The sequence below is a fragment of the Triticum urartu genome, chromosome 2, assembly GCF_003073215.2.
Source record: "Triticum urartu cultivar G1812 chromosome 2, Tu2.1, whole genome shotgun sequence".
NCBI lineage: Eukaryota > Viridiplantae > Streptophyta > Magnoliopsida > Poales > Poaceae > Triticum > Triticum urartu.
The window spans coordinates 73,478,517-73,496,708 of NC_053023.1; the positions used below are offsets into that span (position 1 = coordinate 73,478,517).

Sequence of the window (18,192 nt, forward strand, 5' to 3'; positions counted from 1 at the left end):
CTACTACTACCACCCTTGTGCTAACCAGAGGTTAGCTTAGCTTATTAGGGACAGCACTAGAACCCACGCATTAACCTAGCTAGATACTAGTAGGCTAGACAGAGGAACAAGACAAGCACCCGCACTAACCACCACAATAACCACCACCAAGACGACCCTGTCAGTAAACGCAAGCATCAACTTTTTGCCTTTGTTTCTAAGTCCGGTTGCTAAGCTTATTCTGTAATGTGTTGAATTTTGACAAATTCCTCCAAATCTGGCTTTCAGAATGAGAATCACGGGGGCCATGGGATGGGAGTAGTACCAAGTTTCTGATGAAAAAGGGCAGATAAAACAGCAGAGGGAAACAAAGCGGAAAGACAGACAGACACCCCCTCCACCTCCCCTCCCCTGTCTTCTTCCACCCCCCAACCCCGTCTCCTCTCCCAAAGCGCATTTCTTTCTTTCCCTCGCCCCTCTCGCTCTCGCTCTCGCTTGCGTGTGTGTGTGTGTCTCCATTAACTCCCCGCCATTACCCGCCTCACGCCCCCCAGCAATGCCGCCGTGGAGCGTGCGCGCGCGCGGCCGCTGAAGGTGCTAGCTGGATCCACCGCCAGGCGGAGCAAAGCTCGAGCGGCGGCGGCGGCGGGACGGGGGGAAGAAGGGGAGACGGGTGTGGCCGGGAGAGGCGGGCGCGCCCAATGCACGAGCACACCCTGGCCAGGGCGTGGGAGGCGACGGTGCGCAAGGTGCAGCAGCATCCGCAGCCCGGGGGCAGGCGCCGGGTCGCCCCCATGCTGCCCGCCGACGACTCCGAGACGGCCTCCTCCTCGGCCTCCTCCTCCGCGGGCGTCGACGATGCCGACCGCCATCACCGCGACATCCAGGAGGAGTACGTCGAGCGGGGCCTCCCCAACGGGGACTTCTACACGGGCCAGTGGCGGGCCGGCGCGCCGCACGGCGCCGGCAAGTACCTGTGGACGGACGGCTGCATGTACGAGGGGGAGTGGCGGCACGGCAAGGCCACGGGCCGGGGCAAGTTCTCCTGGCCCTCCGGCGCCACCTACGAGGGCGACTTCAAGGACGGCTTCATGGACGGCGACGGCACCTACACCGGCGCCGCCGGGGACACCTACAAGGGCGCCTGGTCCATGAACCTCAAGCACGGCCACGGCAGGAAGAGCTACGCCAACGGCGACCAGTACGACGGCGACTGGCGCTCGGGGCTGCAGGACGGCGCCGGCCGCTACATCTGGCGCAACGGGACCGAGTACGCCGGGGAGTGGCGGGCCGGCCTCATCCACGGCCGCGGCGAGCTCGCCTGGGCCAACGGCAACCGCTACGACGGCGGCTGGGAGGACGGCTGCCCGCGCGGCCAGGGCACCTTCCGATGGGCCGACGGCAGCGTCTACGTCGGCTTCTGGACGCGCGACGGCCCCGGCGGCATTGTCCAGCAGAAGGGCGTCTACTACCCGTCCCCGGCGGCGTCGTCCCCGACGGCGCGCGACCCCCGCGACGTCTTCGCCAGGGAGTTGCCGGGCTTCATGGGCGGCGGCGCCACCGAGTCCACGCCGCTGCACAGGCCGCTCAACACCTCGGGCAACCGGACGGCCAATGGCCGGGCGAGCTCCGTGTCCGGGATGAGCAATTGCTCCGGCGGCGACCGCAAGTACGACAAGATTTGCATCTGGGAGTCGGACGGCGACATCACCTGCGACATTGTGGACGGGGCCGCCCTGGTGGACGACGCGCGGAGGAGCGTGAGGACGGAGGACGGCGCGGAGGGCGGGGCGCTTCTGCCGCCGCCGTCCCCGGCGCCGCGCATCGCCAAGTGGGTGTCCCCGCGGCAGGCCAAGCAGCAGGGGGAGACCATCGTCAAGGGGCACAAGCACTACGAGCTCATGCTCAACCTGCAGCTCGGGATCAGGTGGGTTGCTCTGTCCATCTCCCTCCATTAGCGACTCTGAATTATGCAGATTTTGGAGCCTTGGCTCTGGAATTTGATCAACCGGAGAGATTTACATTTGCTTTCAGCACCTTTGCCGATTTATTTACAAGTCTGAATTAGGGGATACCAGTGCTACCCTGTCAGTGGTGAATTAGTACTAAAGGGTTTGCTTCGAATCATGCAATCGTTAGGAAATGAAAAGAATTGTGGGTTTGGCCAATCCGATGTCGATACATGGCCAAGGCTTTTCTACCGTGTGGATTCTCGATCAACATGACAGCCATTAGTCATTTTTCAATCCATGATAGTTAAGTTTATCTTTATCTCTGCCCTAACAATGATGTGTTGCCACAGGCATGCAGTTGGGAAGCAAGGCCCGGTTACGCTTGAGCTCAAATCATCGGCATTCGATCCCAAGGAAAAAGTGTGGACAAAGTTCCCTCAGGAAGGCTCGAAACACACTCCGCGGCACAATTCCTGCGACTTCAGATGGAAGGATTACTGCCCACAGGTGTTCCGGTTGGTCATCACTCATCACTCCCCATTTCAAAGCTACATATATGATGAATTGATGATGTACCTGCCTTCTGGTCTCATTATGCTGATCAACATACCATTTGTTCTGAACCGAATCGCAGGACATTGCGCAAGCTGTTCAAGGTGGATGCTGCTGACTACATGTTGTCCCTCTGTGGAAGCGAGGCTCTCCGGGAGCTCTCGTCTCCGGGTAAGAGCGGAAGCTTCTTCTACCTGACAAACGACGACCGGTACATGATAAAGACAATGAAGAAATCTGAAGTGAAGGTTTGTTCTTTGTGGTGCCCTCTGTCTCTAGGCTTTCTAAGCTTCATCATAAATAATTCCAGAAGTTTTGTGCTGAACGCAAGAAATACTTGTTAACGTTACAGATGCTTTTGAAGATGCTTCCAGCTTACTACAATCATGTCCGTGCGTTCGAGGATACTCTAGTGACCAAATTTTTCGGCCTACATTGTGTTAAGTTAGCTGGCGCAAACCAGAAGAAGGTTAGTGATGAATGCAACTTTATATTTCTTCTCCATACTTGGCACCATCTGTTTTGTATGATTTGTATTCATTATGGCCAATGTTCAAAACTTGCACCCTAACTGTTTGCTGTTGCACTACTACCCAGGTTCGCTTTGTCATAATGGGGAATCTATTCTGCTCTCATAATTCTATCCACAGGCGTTTTGATCTGAAAGGCTCGTCTCTTGGCCGCACGACTGACAAGCCACAAACTGAAATTGACCAGTATACAACTCTGAAAGACCTTGATCTAAACTTCATATTTAGATTAAAGAAGCAATGGTTTCAAGAGTTCCAAAGGTGCAACCATTCTCTTTTCATATTCTAGTTTGTGTTTGAGTGTATTACTAGTAACAATTTGTGCATTTAGTCCATAATGCTAATAAATAACTTAACTGTATCCAAGCAGGCAAGTGGACAGGGATTGTGATTTCCTTGAGCAAGAGAAGATTATGGATTACAGTCTCCTGGTGGGGGTACATTTTAGGCATAATGGAGAGAAGCTTCTGACTGAAGGTTGGTTGGATAACCCATAACACATTTGCAAACTTATCAAAGTACAATCAGTTGGTTGTTTATACCTTACAATGTGCACTGTTTGATTAAAGGTTCCATGGACAATGATACCAACACAGTATCAACACTTCGGCTTTCAAGAGGATACACGGATCAATTTCTTGCTGATCCAAATGGGTAAGCTAGATATTTTACCACCCTAATCTGTTATACCATGTACTTACGTCGTAGTGGAATGCAATTTTGTTTCAAATAATCAAACTTCTGTATATCTCTGTGTTTGATCCTTGTGTCGTAATTGGTATTAGGTAGGCTTCATACCTTCATATTATCAAATATCGCTAGGTTCGAGCCATTTTTCATGGGGTCCCTTTGCTTATATATGCCGGAAATTTGTCAGTGGTTTTTTGCTCAAGGAAATTTGGTACTTCTCTTTCTAAAGCAGCATTTTAATTCTAATGAGAACACATCGTGTATGTGGTGAGCAATCAAAACTTGATGAGTCAACTGGACCTTTAATTATAAATTTTAATAATCAGCATAATCTTAACAACTGAAATAAAATAATTAGAAATGATATTGATGTGATCATTCTTCTGTGACCTATTCAATTTCAAAATCTAGATTGTGTGCCCACCATGGCTTCTTTCTCCACCTACACCCTAGCTGTTCTTACCTTTCCATTCATATTTTTTAAGCTGTCTTTGATACGTTTTTATGTGCTGTCAACTAGCTGAACAGTAGGTTGTAAATATCCGCAAAACTAAAATTTCAAGACAGGGCTACAGATTTTTGTCTTTGTAAAATCCTGATTTACGCTGTTTCGGCATTTACTTGAGATATTCATCTGAGTATTTGTGAATAAACAGGCTGTCTAAAATCAAACTCGGGACAAGTATGCCTGCAAGAGCAGAACTGACTGCTAGGAAGAACGACTGCGAGCCGCAGCTCATTGGAGAGCCAACCGGGGAATACTACGATGTTATACTGTATTTTGGGATCATAGACATACTTCAAGATTATGACATCAGCAAAAGGCTTGAGCACGCGTACAAATCTTTCCAGTACGACCCGACCTCGATATCGGCAGTGGATCCAAGGCAGTACTCGAGACGTTTTAAGGATTTCATATACAAAGCATTTCAAGAGGACAGCTGAAAAGATCGTGAAGCTTGACAGCGAAGCCGCCCCCCGATGCAGATGAAGTTTGAGATGTCAATGGAAGAAAGCTCAGCCTCTGCACAGCGAAGTGGGGTGCCCGAACTTGTAAGCCGTCGATTTTTTGGTACAAGGATGGGGTGAGTGCAGCTTCAGTGCAAGCCTTCTGGATATGGCAGAGTTGCTCCAGAAATGGCCCGGCTCTCGCGTAAATATAAATACTAGTTACATTAATATTAATACATACAACACATAGGGCTCACTGATATTTGTAGGGTAGCAGATGGAGTTGGAGATGTTAACTTAGCGATTCAAGTTAAAGATAGGAGAGGTGTAACCAAGCGCGCAAGCCGGCCCGGGAGTTGTAAATGTTTCTTCTTTTTTTCACCTGATGATGAGGGTAGCAGCATGTGTTAGGTTTTTTGTGGGGTAAAAATTTGTTGATTCATGACTACGCTTGTGGACATACATGCCCATGGGAGGAACATGCTTGGATTTCTTCTGTCTGCACATTGTACATTGTTTTCCGTCTGGGACCTGGCATTGCGGGCATAGAGAGAGCAGTAGTGATGCCTCAGTTTTGTTCTCCTTTTTCCCGGGCTGAAATGATCGTGTCTTGGGCATTTGCCAAGTCCCAATGAATGATGCTGCACCCAAATGGGTCCAGGCCAACTGAACCTCACCTCGCCTCAGTAGTGGCAGCTGAGGCATCAGCATTTTGTGTGCTCCGTCGGGGTCAGCCTGTGATGATGGCTTATCTGCAATCAGCAAAAGTCGCGGGAAATTGGGTGTAATGTTTGCACCTGTTGTGCAACTTGCTCCCCTCCCCTGCCATGAGAGGGGCAGATTCATCGGCTAGCTTAGGTTGGTGCTTGTTCGAGTTTAACCTGACTGAATCAGATCAATCTAAATTGGATGTACTAACTAGAAGGAACTGCAACAGTATGTCTGATAACAACATCACATGTATCCATCAATCTAAATCAGATCCAGGATACTGTTTCCAGCACAGCTTAATTGTGGATGCTTTGATGATGCCATGTATAGTATGGCTGTCGTCGTTGTTTTGTGCTGATGAAATGAGATTTTTGATACGCATGTCTGCCTGCCTGCTTGGCCGCACCTTTCAGTCGCGGTCGTCAAGCCATCCATAGGTAGTGCCTGGATCTGGATCTTGATGTTTTTCACCTTTGATCCGGTGATTGGACGGTGTTAGGTTAGGCCTGGTGTTTGAAGCTTTGCTGCCGCCCATACGCGACGTGGATCCGACTTCGCGGATGGATGGATGGAAAAGGTGACATCTTCTAAAAGCGTTTCCTGCCAGGTGCAACACAGCTTTCTTTTTTGGTCTCCGAATTTGTCTCGATAAAATATGCTTCTGAGTCCTCATCTTGTTAGCGTGAGCAGTATTTTATGGTGTTTGTGCCGATGGACGCATAATAAGCATAGAAAAATCGAGGGGAGGGGAGGGGGTTGGAAGATGAGACAGTTGTGAGACGTGTTCCCGTGGTTTTTTAATTTTATTATGCGTGTGATCCATCGTGGCCGGCAGCTCTCGACACCGAACCTTCTCTCGCACGCTGATTGGCCGCCGGCGATTCTGTTAACTGATGTTGAAAACAGAAAGGGGAGAAAAGGCAGGAGGAAAGTCGTGCATGCACCCGGGAAAAATGGCGTCCAATGCACGATCGAGCATGATATGTAGGTATGACAAAAACTAATCTGAATATAGGAGGAGAATGAAAACTGCACCATTGTTTTTATGGAGGACATGCTACATGATAATCTTTGTTTGCGGACAACATACATACATATATGATAATGGCATGCCATGATTGCGAGCATGTACTTGTGTTTACCTGAACGCGGATCGGCAATCATGGTGTTGCCTGCATGTTCTCGCCGCTTGCAAATACTCCTCCCATATTACAGGATATATTTATAAATATGTATTGTACATCATGGATATCAATCAAGACATCCATCTAATTTCGGCTTTCCCCTGATTAATCTAGAGTCTGAGCGCATCTGTTACGTACGTAATTGAGCTGATTTTTGTGCAGATACCGCCTACCTGTGCTGTTGTAGGTGTCACGTTTGCCGTCGGCTCCACAAACTCAGGGCTCGTGCCCGGCCGGCCATTGCCGCCAAAAGGCAGGCCAGGCAGGGGGGAGAGGCAAATATAAAGCCCGAGGTGATGGTGCCCCAGATAATGGACGCTGTCTCCAACTCTCAAGTAGTACCGCTGGTGTTATCTTTTCCTGAAAGCAAGCGCTCTCTCAAGAGTTTGATCAAGTCCCATGATTCTATCTGTGTTTGCCGTTAGCACACCTCGAGGCGAGGAACCGGAGGGAAAATGTACAATCTCTCTGGTTAATCATATCATATCCATGCAGATGCGCGTCTCTCTCCGTGACGACGCGCGTTGCCGGCCCAAATTGGGAGCCTACGAAATACGGCGTCGGAAAGCGACGCTGTCCATGCATTCCGTATGCATGTCTGCTGCTTCTTCTTCTGCCGACGACGAAGCCTTTTTTCCTTTTGACTCCAAGCTGCTGCCGCTTGTGGAGTACGTAGAGTACATGCATGCATACCCATCTGAAGCAGGAGCAGTGCATGGCAGTGCACAGTGCTGCTGCCTGCTTTGCGCGGCGCCTTCATGCAGACAAAAAGGGCAAAGCGAGTCGAGTTACCGCTGGTGCTGCACTCGGTCGATTGGTTTGAACCGGGCGGCAAAGCGGAGGACGGTTGGTTGGTTGTTGTTTGCCCTTTGCTTTTGCGACCGGGGTGGCCACCGGAGCGAGAGTGAGCTCCTGCTCCTGCGCCTCGCGACACGCAGCGGGTTAAAGTCGGGAGCAGCATCGGCGAAAGCTCCGAACGAGCCAAAGATCAAAGATGATGGCAGGCAGGCAGGCAGGCTGAGCGTACTGCCTACATGTGGTGCGATATGATGCAATGCAGTGGCACGGCTTGTGTGAAAGTTGAAGCCCGACCCAGCCGCCCGGGTGGTGCTGCTTTTGAACGGCTTTTCGTCGGTTTTGAGTTTGCTTGTGTGTGTGGCATACTCCTCACGCCGCAATAAGCAGGGCGGCGAGTGTGCCTTGGAATTTCCCCTCTTTTCCTTTTTGGATCTTGTGTGTGTGTGTTGGCATGGGCCTTCTCGCAGCGACTGCTTCGATTTGATTCCCACTGGGCTACACATCCCGGGCAGAGAATTTCTACGATGATGGTTTGATTCATATTGGGCTGCTGCACAGAATGGACACGTAATTCTTGCAAACTCACCGAGCTTCCATCTTCGGGCGCGGCTATGTCTAGCTTTCAGGGAGACAACGACATGGCTGTGTCTCGCCCGTACCGAGAGATCCTTTGGTCTTGCCTCTAGCGCGAGGTTAGTGGGTCGGCTCGGTACTGTAGCTGCCAGGAGTGGTTTAGGGAAGAATCTAGAAGAAAGTATATTTCTCCCCCTGAAATCTCTCCTAATGGACCAAATCCCCCCTGAACTCCGAAACCGGATAAATAACCCCCTGAACTTTGCAAAACCGGATAAATGTCACCCCAGAGTGGTTTTGAAAAGAATTGAAGGTGGTTTTCGTACTAAGGATGCGACTAGGCTGTTAATGATGTTGACTCGGCAGCGGCAAGGAACGGTTTTGGTGAAATTTCTTCATTTTCAGCAACGTATTTTTGTCTCCGTTCGCCGGCCGCCGGCGTCAAATTCGTCACAACTGCAGCTTCCCCGGCCGCCCCGACTTCGCTTACGAGCTCCGGCCTCCGGGTGAACGCGCGCACCTTTGCCCTGCTTCCTCTTCTGATCCCGTTACCTGTAGCGTCGCCTCGCTCGAGCTCAAACTCGGCCGCCATGGCCATGGCCGAGATCGGCCGTCCATGCGCGCGCCCAGCCTGCAAGCGCCCTGGGCCACGGCCCCGCAACCTCTCTCACACGCTGGTCCTTCCATGGCCGGCCGCGTTGGCCGTGCTTTTCCGAGCGCTGCTTTCCTAGCCTGCGTGCTGCCTCGCATGCGCGGGTCAAGTTCATGTTCGTGGTCGCGCGCCGGGCAGCAAACACAGGTCTGGGCCTCTTCCTTTTGCAACCGTCCGTCACGCAGAAGCTCGTTGTTCTCGCCCCGCCTCCCCATCGCCTTTTCCATATGATTTGGAAGAGCAGCCTCGACGCAGCAGCACGCGGGCGGACGTGCGAGAGCACCTCCGAGAGTCTCTCATTACTGCTCCTATTAGCTCCCTACCCTTATTGAAGCACACAAACACTGAGATGCACATGCGCGCGGGGGGAAACAAACCGTAGCTCACTGATTAGGAATCCAAGGAGGTGGCAACGCTGCTGGTCTGCTCATTGCACTGAAGGAGATGGTTCCGTCCATCGCACGACCACGCCCAGGCACTTAACCCGCGCATGCGAGGCAGCCAGGCCCGAGCCAAAGGGGGTGCTCGACATGAAGTAGGAGGAATTGCTCGACAGAATTGCTCGACAGGAGATTCCTGAACCTGAGCAAGGAAAGGAAGGACGATCGGAGGAACCCTAACCTGCCAGACGAAGAGACGCCTCGTCTCTTCGCTTGTCTCGATGACTCGATTGATCACTGTTTTTTTTTCTTTCTGATTTCGAGGGAACTGATCGCTGGATTTTTTTTGAGGGAACGATCGCTGGATGAGGGCATGAGGCGTAGTTGCTCGAGGGCTGCTCCAGGTTGCGAGATGCCAGGCCAAGCGTCTCAGAGGCCGAAAAGGTCAGATTTTTTTTCAGAGGCCAAAAAGGTTAGATGGGTAGTAGTAGTGCTGCGTGTAGATTTGGAGGCCCCTGAAAACGGGGGGCCCTGTGCGGGCGCACAGGTTGCACCCCCTTTGGCTCGGGCCTGACCCTGTGAGCCCTTTACTTCGAATTTCGATTTCCACCAGCTAATTTTGCTCTTCTAAAATCATATAGTTAATTTTATTATTCTTTTCATCTATTAGTTGTCTAGTATTGCAAGATCCAAGTCATGTCTGCATTTAGAAAACATGGAATCTGATTACAAAAAGCGTTTGAAGAAACAAAAAATAGAGGAATTAACTCAGTCTCAGAAAGGAGATATGGATAAGTTTTATTATAAAAAACCACAAGTGTCCTCCGGTAATCAGTTACTTCATGAAAAGCATGCACATGAAAAAATGTTGACAATGATCCTAGCACTAGAGATGTCCAGACAGAGATACAATCAAGAATAGGTACAATTTTTATATTTCCAGTTGGTATCTAAGATATTATGAACTTTATATTATTATAGTTATGTTCATGTAGTGTTTTCTTTAGCGAGATAAGGCCCATTTTAGAGTTTCGCACAGGGCCTTAGATTTTAGTGTTCCAATTTCCTTGCCATTGGCATGAAGTAGGAGGAATTGCTCGACAGAATTGCTCGACAGGAGATTCCTGAAACCTGAGCAAGGAAAGGAAGGACGGTCGGAGGAACCCTAACCTGCCAGACGAAGAGACGCCTCGTTCTCTTCGCTTGTCTCGATGACTCGATTGATCACTGTTTTTTTTTTCTTTCTGATTTCGAGGGAACTGATCGCTGGATTTTTTTTGAGGGATGATTCGCTGGATGAGGGCATGAGGCGTAGTTGCTCGAGGGCTGCTCCAGGTTGCGAGATGCCAGGCCAAGCGTCTCAGAGGCCGAAAAGGTCAGATTTTTTTTTCCAAGAGGCCAAAAGGTTAAATGGGTAGTAGTAGTGCTGCGTGTAGATTTGGAGGCCCCTGAAAACGGGGGGCCCTGTGCGGGCGCACAGGTTGCACCCCCTTTGGCTCGGGCCTGACCCGGTGAGCCCTTTACTTCGAATTTCGATTTCCACCAGCTAATTTTGCTCTTCTAAAATCATATAGTTAATTTTTATTATTCTTTTCATCTATTAGTTGTCTAGTATTGCAAGATCCAAGTCATGTCTGATTTAGAAAACATGAATCTGATTACAAAAAGCGTTTGAAGAAAACAAAAAATAGAGGAATTAACTCAGTCTCAGAAAGGAGATATGGATAAGTTTATTATAAAAAAACCACAAGTGTCCTCCGGTAATCAGTTACTTCATGAAAAGCATGCACATGAAAAAATGTTGACAATGATCCTAGCACTAGAGATGTCCAGACAGAGATACAATCAAGAATAGGTACAATTTTTATATTTCCAGTTGGTATCTAAGATATTATGAACTTTATATTATTATAGTTATGTTCATGTAGTGTTTTCTTTAGCGAGATAAGGCCCATTTTAGAGTTTCGCACAGGGCCTTAGATTTTAGTGTTCCAATTTCCTTGCCATTGGCATGAAGTAGGAGGAATTGCTCGACAGAATTGCTCGACAGGAGATTCCTGAACCTGAGCAAGGAAAGGAAGGACGTCGGAGGAACCCTAACCTGCCAGACGAAGAGACGCCTCGTCTCTTCGCTTGTCTCGATGACTCGATTGATCACTGTTTTTTTTTTCTTTCTGATTTCGAGGGAACTGATCGCTGGATTTTTTTTGAGGGAACGATCGCTGGATGAGGGCATGAGGCGTAGTTGCTCGAGGGCTGCTCCAGGTTGCGAGATGCCAGGCCAAGCGTCTCAGAGGCCGAAAAGGTCAGAATTTTTTTTCAGAGCCAAAAAGGTGGTTAAATGGGTAGTAGTAGTGCTGCGTGTAGATTTGGAGGCCCCTGAAAACGGGGGGCCCTGTGCGGGCGCACAGGTTGCACCCCCTTTGGCTCGGGCCTGACCCTGTGAGCCCTTTACTTCGAATTTCGATTTCCACCAGCTAATTTTGCTCTTCTAAAATCATATAGTTAATTTTATTATTCTTTTCATCTATTAGTTGTCTAGTATTGCAAGATCCAAGTCATGTCTGATTTAGAAAACATGAATCTGATTTACAAAAAGCGTTTGAAAGAAACAAAAAAATAGAGGGAATTAACTCAGTCTCAGAAAGGAGATATGGATAAGTTTATTATAAAAAAACCACAAGTGTCCTCCGGTAATCAGTTACTTCATGAAAAGCATGCACATGAAAAAATGTTGACAATGATCCTAGCACTAGAGATGTCCAGACAGAGATACAATCAAGAATAGGTACAATTTTTATATTTCCAGTTGGTATCTAAGATATTATGAACTTTATATTATTATAGTTATGTTCATGTAGTGTTTTCTTTAGCGAGATAAGGCCCATTTTAGAGTTTCGCACAGGGCCTTAGATTTTAGTGTTCCAATTTCCTTGCCATTGGCATGAAGTAGGAGGAATTGCTCGACAGAAATTGCTCGGACAGGAGAATTCCTGAAACCTGAGCAAGGAAAGGAAGGACGATCGGAGGAACCCTAACCTGCCAGACGAAGAGACGCCTCGTCTCTTCGCTTGTCTCGATGACTCGATTGATCACTGTTTTTTTTTCTTTCTGATTTCGAGGGAACTGATCGCTGGATTTTTTTTGAGGGAACGATCGCTGGATGAGGGCATGAGGCGTAGTTGCTCGAGGGCTGCTCCAGGTTGCGAGACGCCAGGCCAAGCGTCTCAGAGGCCAAAAAGGTCAGATTTTTTTCAGAGGCCAAAAAGGTTAGATGGGTAGTAGTAGTGCTGCGTGTAGATTTGGAGGCCCCTGAAAACGGGGGGCCCTGTGCGGGCGGCACAGGTGCACCCCCTTTGGCTCGGGCCTGACCCGGTGAGCCCTTTACTTCGAATTTCGATTTCCACCAGCTAATTTTGCTCTTCTAAAATCATATAGTTAATTTTATTATTCTTTTCATCTATTAGTTGTCTAGTATTGCAAGATCCAAGTCATGTCTGCATTTAGAAAACATGAATCTGATTACAAAAAGCGTTTGAAGAAACAAAAAATAGAGGAATTAACTCAGTCTCAGAAAGGAGATATGGATAAGTTTATTATAAAAAAACCACAAGTGTCCTCCGGTAATCAGTTACTTCATGAAAAGCATGCACATGAAAAAATGTTGACAATGATCCTAGCACTAGAGATGTCCAGACAGAGATACAATCAAGAATAGGTACAATTTTTATATTTCCAGTTGGTATCTAAGATATTATGAACTTTATATTATTATAGTTATGTTCATGTAGTGTTTTCTTTAGCGAGATAAGGCCCATTTTAGAGTTTCGCACAGGGCCTAGATTTTAGTGTTCCAATTTCCTTGCCATTGGCATGAAGTAGGAGGAATTGCTCGACAGAATTGCTCGACAGGAGATTCCTGAACCTGAGCAAGGAAAGGAAGGACGATCGGAGGAACCCTAACCTGCCAGACGAAGAGACGCCTCGTCTCTTCGCTTGTCTCGATGACTCGATTGATCACTGTTTTTTTTTCTTTCTGATTTCGAGGGAACTGATCGCTGGATTTTTTTTGAGGGAACGATCGCTGGATGAGGGCATGAGGCGTAGTTGCTCGAGGGCTGCTCCAGGTTGCGAGATGCAGGCCAAGCGTCTCAGAGGCCCGAAAAAGGTCAGATTTTTTTTCAGAGGCCAAAAAGGTTAGATGGGTAGTAGTAGTGCTGCGTGTAGATTTGGAGGCCCCTGAAAACGGGGGGCCCTGTGCGGGCGCACAGGTTGCACCCCCTTTGGCTCGGGCCCTTGACCCTGTGAGCCCTTTACTTCGAATTTCGATTTCCACCAGCTAATTTTGCTCTTCTAAAATCATATAGTTAATTTTATTATTCTTTTCATCTATTAGTTGTCTAGTATTGCAAGATCCAAGTCATGTCTGCATTTAGAAAACATGAATCTGATTACAAAAAGCGTTTGAAGAAACAAAAAATAGAGGAATTAACTCAGTCTCAGAAAGGAGATATGGATAAGTTTATTATAAAAAACCACAAGTGTCCTCCGGTAATCAGTTACTTCATGAAAAGCATGCACATGAAAAAATGTTGACAATGATCCTAGCACTAGAGATGTCCAGACAGAGATACAATCAAGAATAGGTACAATTTTTATATTTCCAGTTGGTATCTAAGATATTATGAACTTTATATTATTATAGTTATGTTCATGTAGTGTTTTTTCTTTAGCGAGATAAGGCCCATTTTAGAGTTTCGCACAGGGCCTTAGATTTAGTGTTCCAATTTCCTTGCCATTGGCATGAAGTAGGAGGAAATTGCTCGACAGAATTGCTCGACAGGAGATTCCTGAACCTGAGCAAAGGAAAGGAAGGACGATCGGAGGAACCCTAACCTGCCAGACGAAGAGACGCCTCGTCTCTTCGCTTGTCTCGATGACTCGATTGATCACTGTTTTTTTTTCTTTCTGATTTCGAGGGAACTGATCGCTGGATTTTTTTTGAGGGAACGATCGCTGGATGAGGGCATGAGGCGTAGTTGCTCGAGGGCTGCTCCAGGTTGCGAGACGCCAGGCCAAGCGTCTCAGAGGCCAAAAAGGTCAGATTTTTTTCAGAGGCCAAAAAGGTTAGATGGGTAGTAGTAGTGCTGCGTGTAGATTTGGAGGCCCCTGAAAACGGGGGGCCCTTGCGGGCGCACAGGTCACACCCCCTTTGGCTCGGGCCTGACCCTGTGAGCCCTTTACTTCGAATTTCGATTTCCACCAGCTAATTTTGCTCTTCTAAAATCATATAGTTAATTTTATTATTCTTTTCATCTATTAGTTGTCTAGTATTGCAAGATCCAAGTCATGTCTGATTTAGAAAACATGAATCTGATTACAAAAAGCGTTTGAAGAAACAAAAAATAGAGGAATTAACTCAGTCTCAGAAAGGAGATATGGATAAGTTTATTATAAAAAAACCACAAGTGTCCTCCGGTAATCAGTTACTTCATGAAAAGCATGCACATGAAAAAATGTTGACAATGATCCTAGCACTAGAGATGTCCAGACAGAGATACAATCAAGAATAGGTACAATTTTTATATTTCCAGTTGGTATCTAAGATATTATGAACTTTATATTATTATAGTTATGTTCATGTAGTGTTTTCTTTAGCGAGATAAGGCCCATTTTAGAGTTTCGCACAGGGCCTTAGATTTTGCCAGCTCGGTCCTGAAGGAAATATGCCCTAGAGGCAATAATAAAGTTATTATTTATTTCCTTATAATCATGATAAATGTTTATTATTCATGCTAGAATTGTATTAACCGGAAACATAATACATGTGTGAATACATAGACAAACAAAGTGTCACTAGTAATGCCTCTACTTGACTAGCTCGTTAATCAAAGATGGTTATGTTTCCTAACCATGAACAATGAGTTGTTATTTGATTAACGGGATCACATCATTAAGAGAATGATCTGATTGACATGACCCATTCCATTAGCTTAGCACCCGATCGTTTAGTATGTTGCTATTGCTTTCTTCATGACTTATACATGTTCCTATAACTATGAGATTATGCAACTCCCGTTTACCGGAGGAACACTTTGGGTACTACCAAACGTCACAACGTAACTGGGTGATTATAAAGGAGTACTACAGGTGTCTCCAAAGGTACATGTTGCGTTGGCGTATTTCGAGATTAGGTTTTGTCACTCCGATTGTCGGAGAGGTATCTCTGGGCCCTCTCGGTAATACACATCACTTAAGCCTTGCAAGCATTGCAACTAAATGAGTTAGTTGCGGGATGATGTATTACAGAATGAGTAAAGAGACTTGCCGGTAACGAGATTGAACTAGGTATTGGAATACCGACGACCGAATCTTGGGCAAGTAACATACCGATGACAAAGGGAACAACGTATGTTGTTATGCGGTCTGACCGATAAAGATCTTCGTAGAATATGTAGGAGCCAATATGGGCATCCAGGTCCCGCTATTGGTTATTGACCGAAGACGTGTCTCGGTCATGTCTACATTGTTCTCGAACCCGTAGGGTCCGCACGCTTAAGGTTACGATGACAGTTATATTATGAGTTTATGCATTTTGATGTACCGAAGGTTGTTCGGAGTCCCGGATATGATCACGGACATGACAAGGAGTCTCGAAATGGTCGAGACATAAAGATTGATATATTGGAAGCCTATATTTGGACATCGGAAGTGTTCCGGGTGAAATCGGGATTTTACCGGAGTACCGGGAGGTTACCGGAACCCCCCGGGAGCCATATGGGCCTTAATGGGCTTTAGTGGAAAGGAGAAAGGGGCAGCCCAAGGTGGCCGCGCGCCTCCCCCCTTCCCCTAGTCCTATTAGGACTAGGAGAGGTGGCCGGCCCCCCTCTCCCTCTTTCCCCCTCGGGGAATCCTAGTCCAACTAGGATTTGGGGGGGAGTCCTACTCCGGGGAGGAGTAGGACTCCTCCTGCGCCCTCCTCCTGGCCGGCGGCCCCCTCCCCCTTGGCTCCTTTATATACTGAGGCAGAGGCACCCCAGAAACACACAAGTTGATCCACGTGATCTATTCCTTAGCCGTGTGCGGTCCCCCAGCCACCATAGTCCTCGATAATACTGTAGCGGAGTTTAGGCGAAGCCCTGCTGCTGTAGTGCATCAAGATCGTCACCACGCCGTCGTGCTGACGGAACTCTTCCCCGACACTTTGCTGGATCGGAGTCCGGGGATCGTCATCGAGCTGAACGTGTGCTCGAACTCGGAGGTGCCGTAGTTTCGGTGCTTGATCGGTTGGATCGTGAAGACGTACGACTACTTCCTCTACGTCGTGTCAACGCTTCCGCAGTCGGTCTGCGTGGGTACGTAGACAACACTCTCCCCTCTCGTTGCTATGCATCACATGATCTTGCGTGTGCGTAGGAATTTTTTTGAAATTACTACGAAACCCAACAGTGGCATCCGAGCCTAGGTTATTTATGTTGATGTTATATGCACGAGTAGAACACAAGTGAGTTGTGGGTGATATAAGTCATACTGCCTACCAGCATGTCATACTTTGGTTCGGCGGCATTGTTGGACGAGACGACCCGGACCAACCTTACGCGTACGCTTACGCGAGACCGGTTCCCCCGACGTGCTTTGCACATAGGTGGCTTGCGGGCGACTTTCTCTTCAACTTTAGTTGAACCGAGTATGGCTACGCCCGGTCCTTGCGAAGATTAAAACGGAGTCTATTTGAAAAACTATCGTTGTGGTTTTGATGCGTAGGTGAGATTGGTTCTTGCTTAAGCCCGTAGCAGCCATGTAAAACTTGCAACAACAAAGTAGAGGACGTCTAACTTGTTTTTGCAGGGCATGTTGTGATGTGATATGGTCAAGACATGATGCTGAATTTTATTGTATGAGATGATCATGTTTTGTAACCGAATTATCGGTAACTGGGAGGAGCTTTATGGTTGTCGTTTTATTGTATGCAATGAAATCGCGATGTAATGCTTTACTTTATTACTAAGCGGTAGTGATAGTCGTGGAAGCACAAGCTTGGCGAGACGACAACGATGCTACGATGGAGATCAAGGTGTCACGCCGGTGACGATGGTGATCACGACGGTGCTTCGGAGATGGAGATCACAAGCATGAGATGATGATGGCCATATCATATCACTTATATTGATTGCACGTGATGTTTATCCTTTTATGCATCTTATCTTGCTTTGATTGACGGTAGCATTATAAGATGATCTCTCACTAAATTATCAAGAAGTGTTCTCCCTGAGTATGCACCGTTGCGAAAGTTCTTCGTGCTGAGACACCACGTGATGATCGGGTGTGATAGGTTCTACGTTCAAATACAACGGGTGAAAAACAGTTGCACACGCGGAATACTCAGGTTATACTTGACGAGCCAAGCATATACAGATATGGCCTCGGAACACGGAGACCGAAAGGTCGAGCGTGAATCATATAGTAGATATGATCAACATAACGATGTTCACCATTGAAAACTACTCCATCTCACGTGATGATCGATTATGGTTTAGTTGATTTGGATCACGTAATCACTTAGAAGATAAGAGGGATGTCTATCTAAGTGGGAGTTCTTTAATTAATTTGATTAACTGAACTTAAATTTATCATGAAACTTAGTACCTGATTAGTATCTTGCTTGTTTATGTTTGATTGTAGATAGATGGCTCGTGCTGTTGTTCCGTTGAATTTTAATGCGTTCCTTGAGAAAGCAAAGTTGAAAGATGATGGTAGCAATTACACGGACTGGGTCCGTAACTTGAGGATTATCCTCATTGCTGCACAGAAGAATTACTCCTGAAAGCACACCGCTGGGTGCCAGGCTGCTGCAGGAGCAACACCGGATGTTATGAACGTCTGGCAAGGCAAAGCTAATGACTACTCGATAGTTCAGTGTGCCATGCTTTACGGCTTAGAATCGGACTTCAACGGACGTTTTGAAACGTCATGGAGCATATGAGATGTTTCCAGGAGTTGAAGTTAATATTTCAAGCAAATGCCAGGATTGAGAGATATGAAGTCTCCAATAAGTTCAATAGCTGCAAGATGAGAGAACAGTTCTGTCATGAGCATATACTCAAAATGTCTGGGTATAATAATCACTTGATTCAATTGGGAGTTAATCTTCCAGATGATTGCGTCATTGACAGAATTCTTCAATCACTGCCACCAAGCTACAAGAGCTTCGTGATGAAACTATAATATGCAGGGATGAAC

The 18,192-nt window shown here is 47.3% G+C and overlaps 1 protein-coding gene across 1 annotated transcript; it reads left to right on the forward strand.

Moving 5' to 3' along the window:
* The first annotated feature begins 364 nt into the window (after nucleotides 1–364).
* On the forward strand, nucleotides 365–5,179 carry LOC125535884 (phosphatidylinositol 4-phosphate 5-kinase 6-like). The gene is made up of 8 exons (XM_048698950.1): nucleotides 365–1,906; nucleotides 2,282–2,446; nucleotides 2,566–2,731; nucleotides 2,836–2,952; nucleotides 3,081–3,274; nucleotides 3,384–3,490; nucleotides 3,583–3,667; nucleotides 4,360–5,179. Exons 1-8 carry the CDS (start codon nucleotides 681–683, stop codon nucleotides 4,646–4,648), a joined length of 2,349 nt encoding a protein of 782 aa, XP_048554907.1. The 5' UTR covers nucleotides 365–680; the 3' UTR covers nucleotides 4,649–5,179.
* The last annotated feature ends 13,013 nt before the right edge of the window (nucleotides 5,180–18,192 follow it).

Excerpts from the sequence above, each read along its gene's own strand:
- LOC125535884 (XM_048698950.1), top strand. The coding sequence starts at position 681 with ATGCACGAGCACACCCTGGCCAGGGCGTGGGAGGCGACGGTGCGCAAG. Across the intron at positions 1,907-2,281 it reads AACCTGCAGCTCGGGATCAG|GCATGCAGTTGGGAAGCAAG; the intron begins GTGGGTTGCTCT and ends GTGTTGCCACAG. Across the intron at positions 2,953-3,080 it reads CTGGCGCAAACCAGAAGAAG|GTTCGCTTTGTCATAATGGG; the intron begins GTTAGTGATGAA and ends ACTACTACCCAG.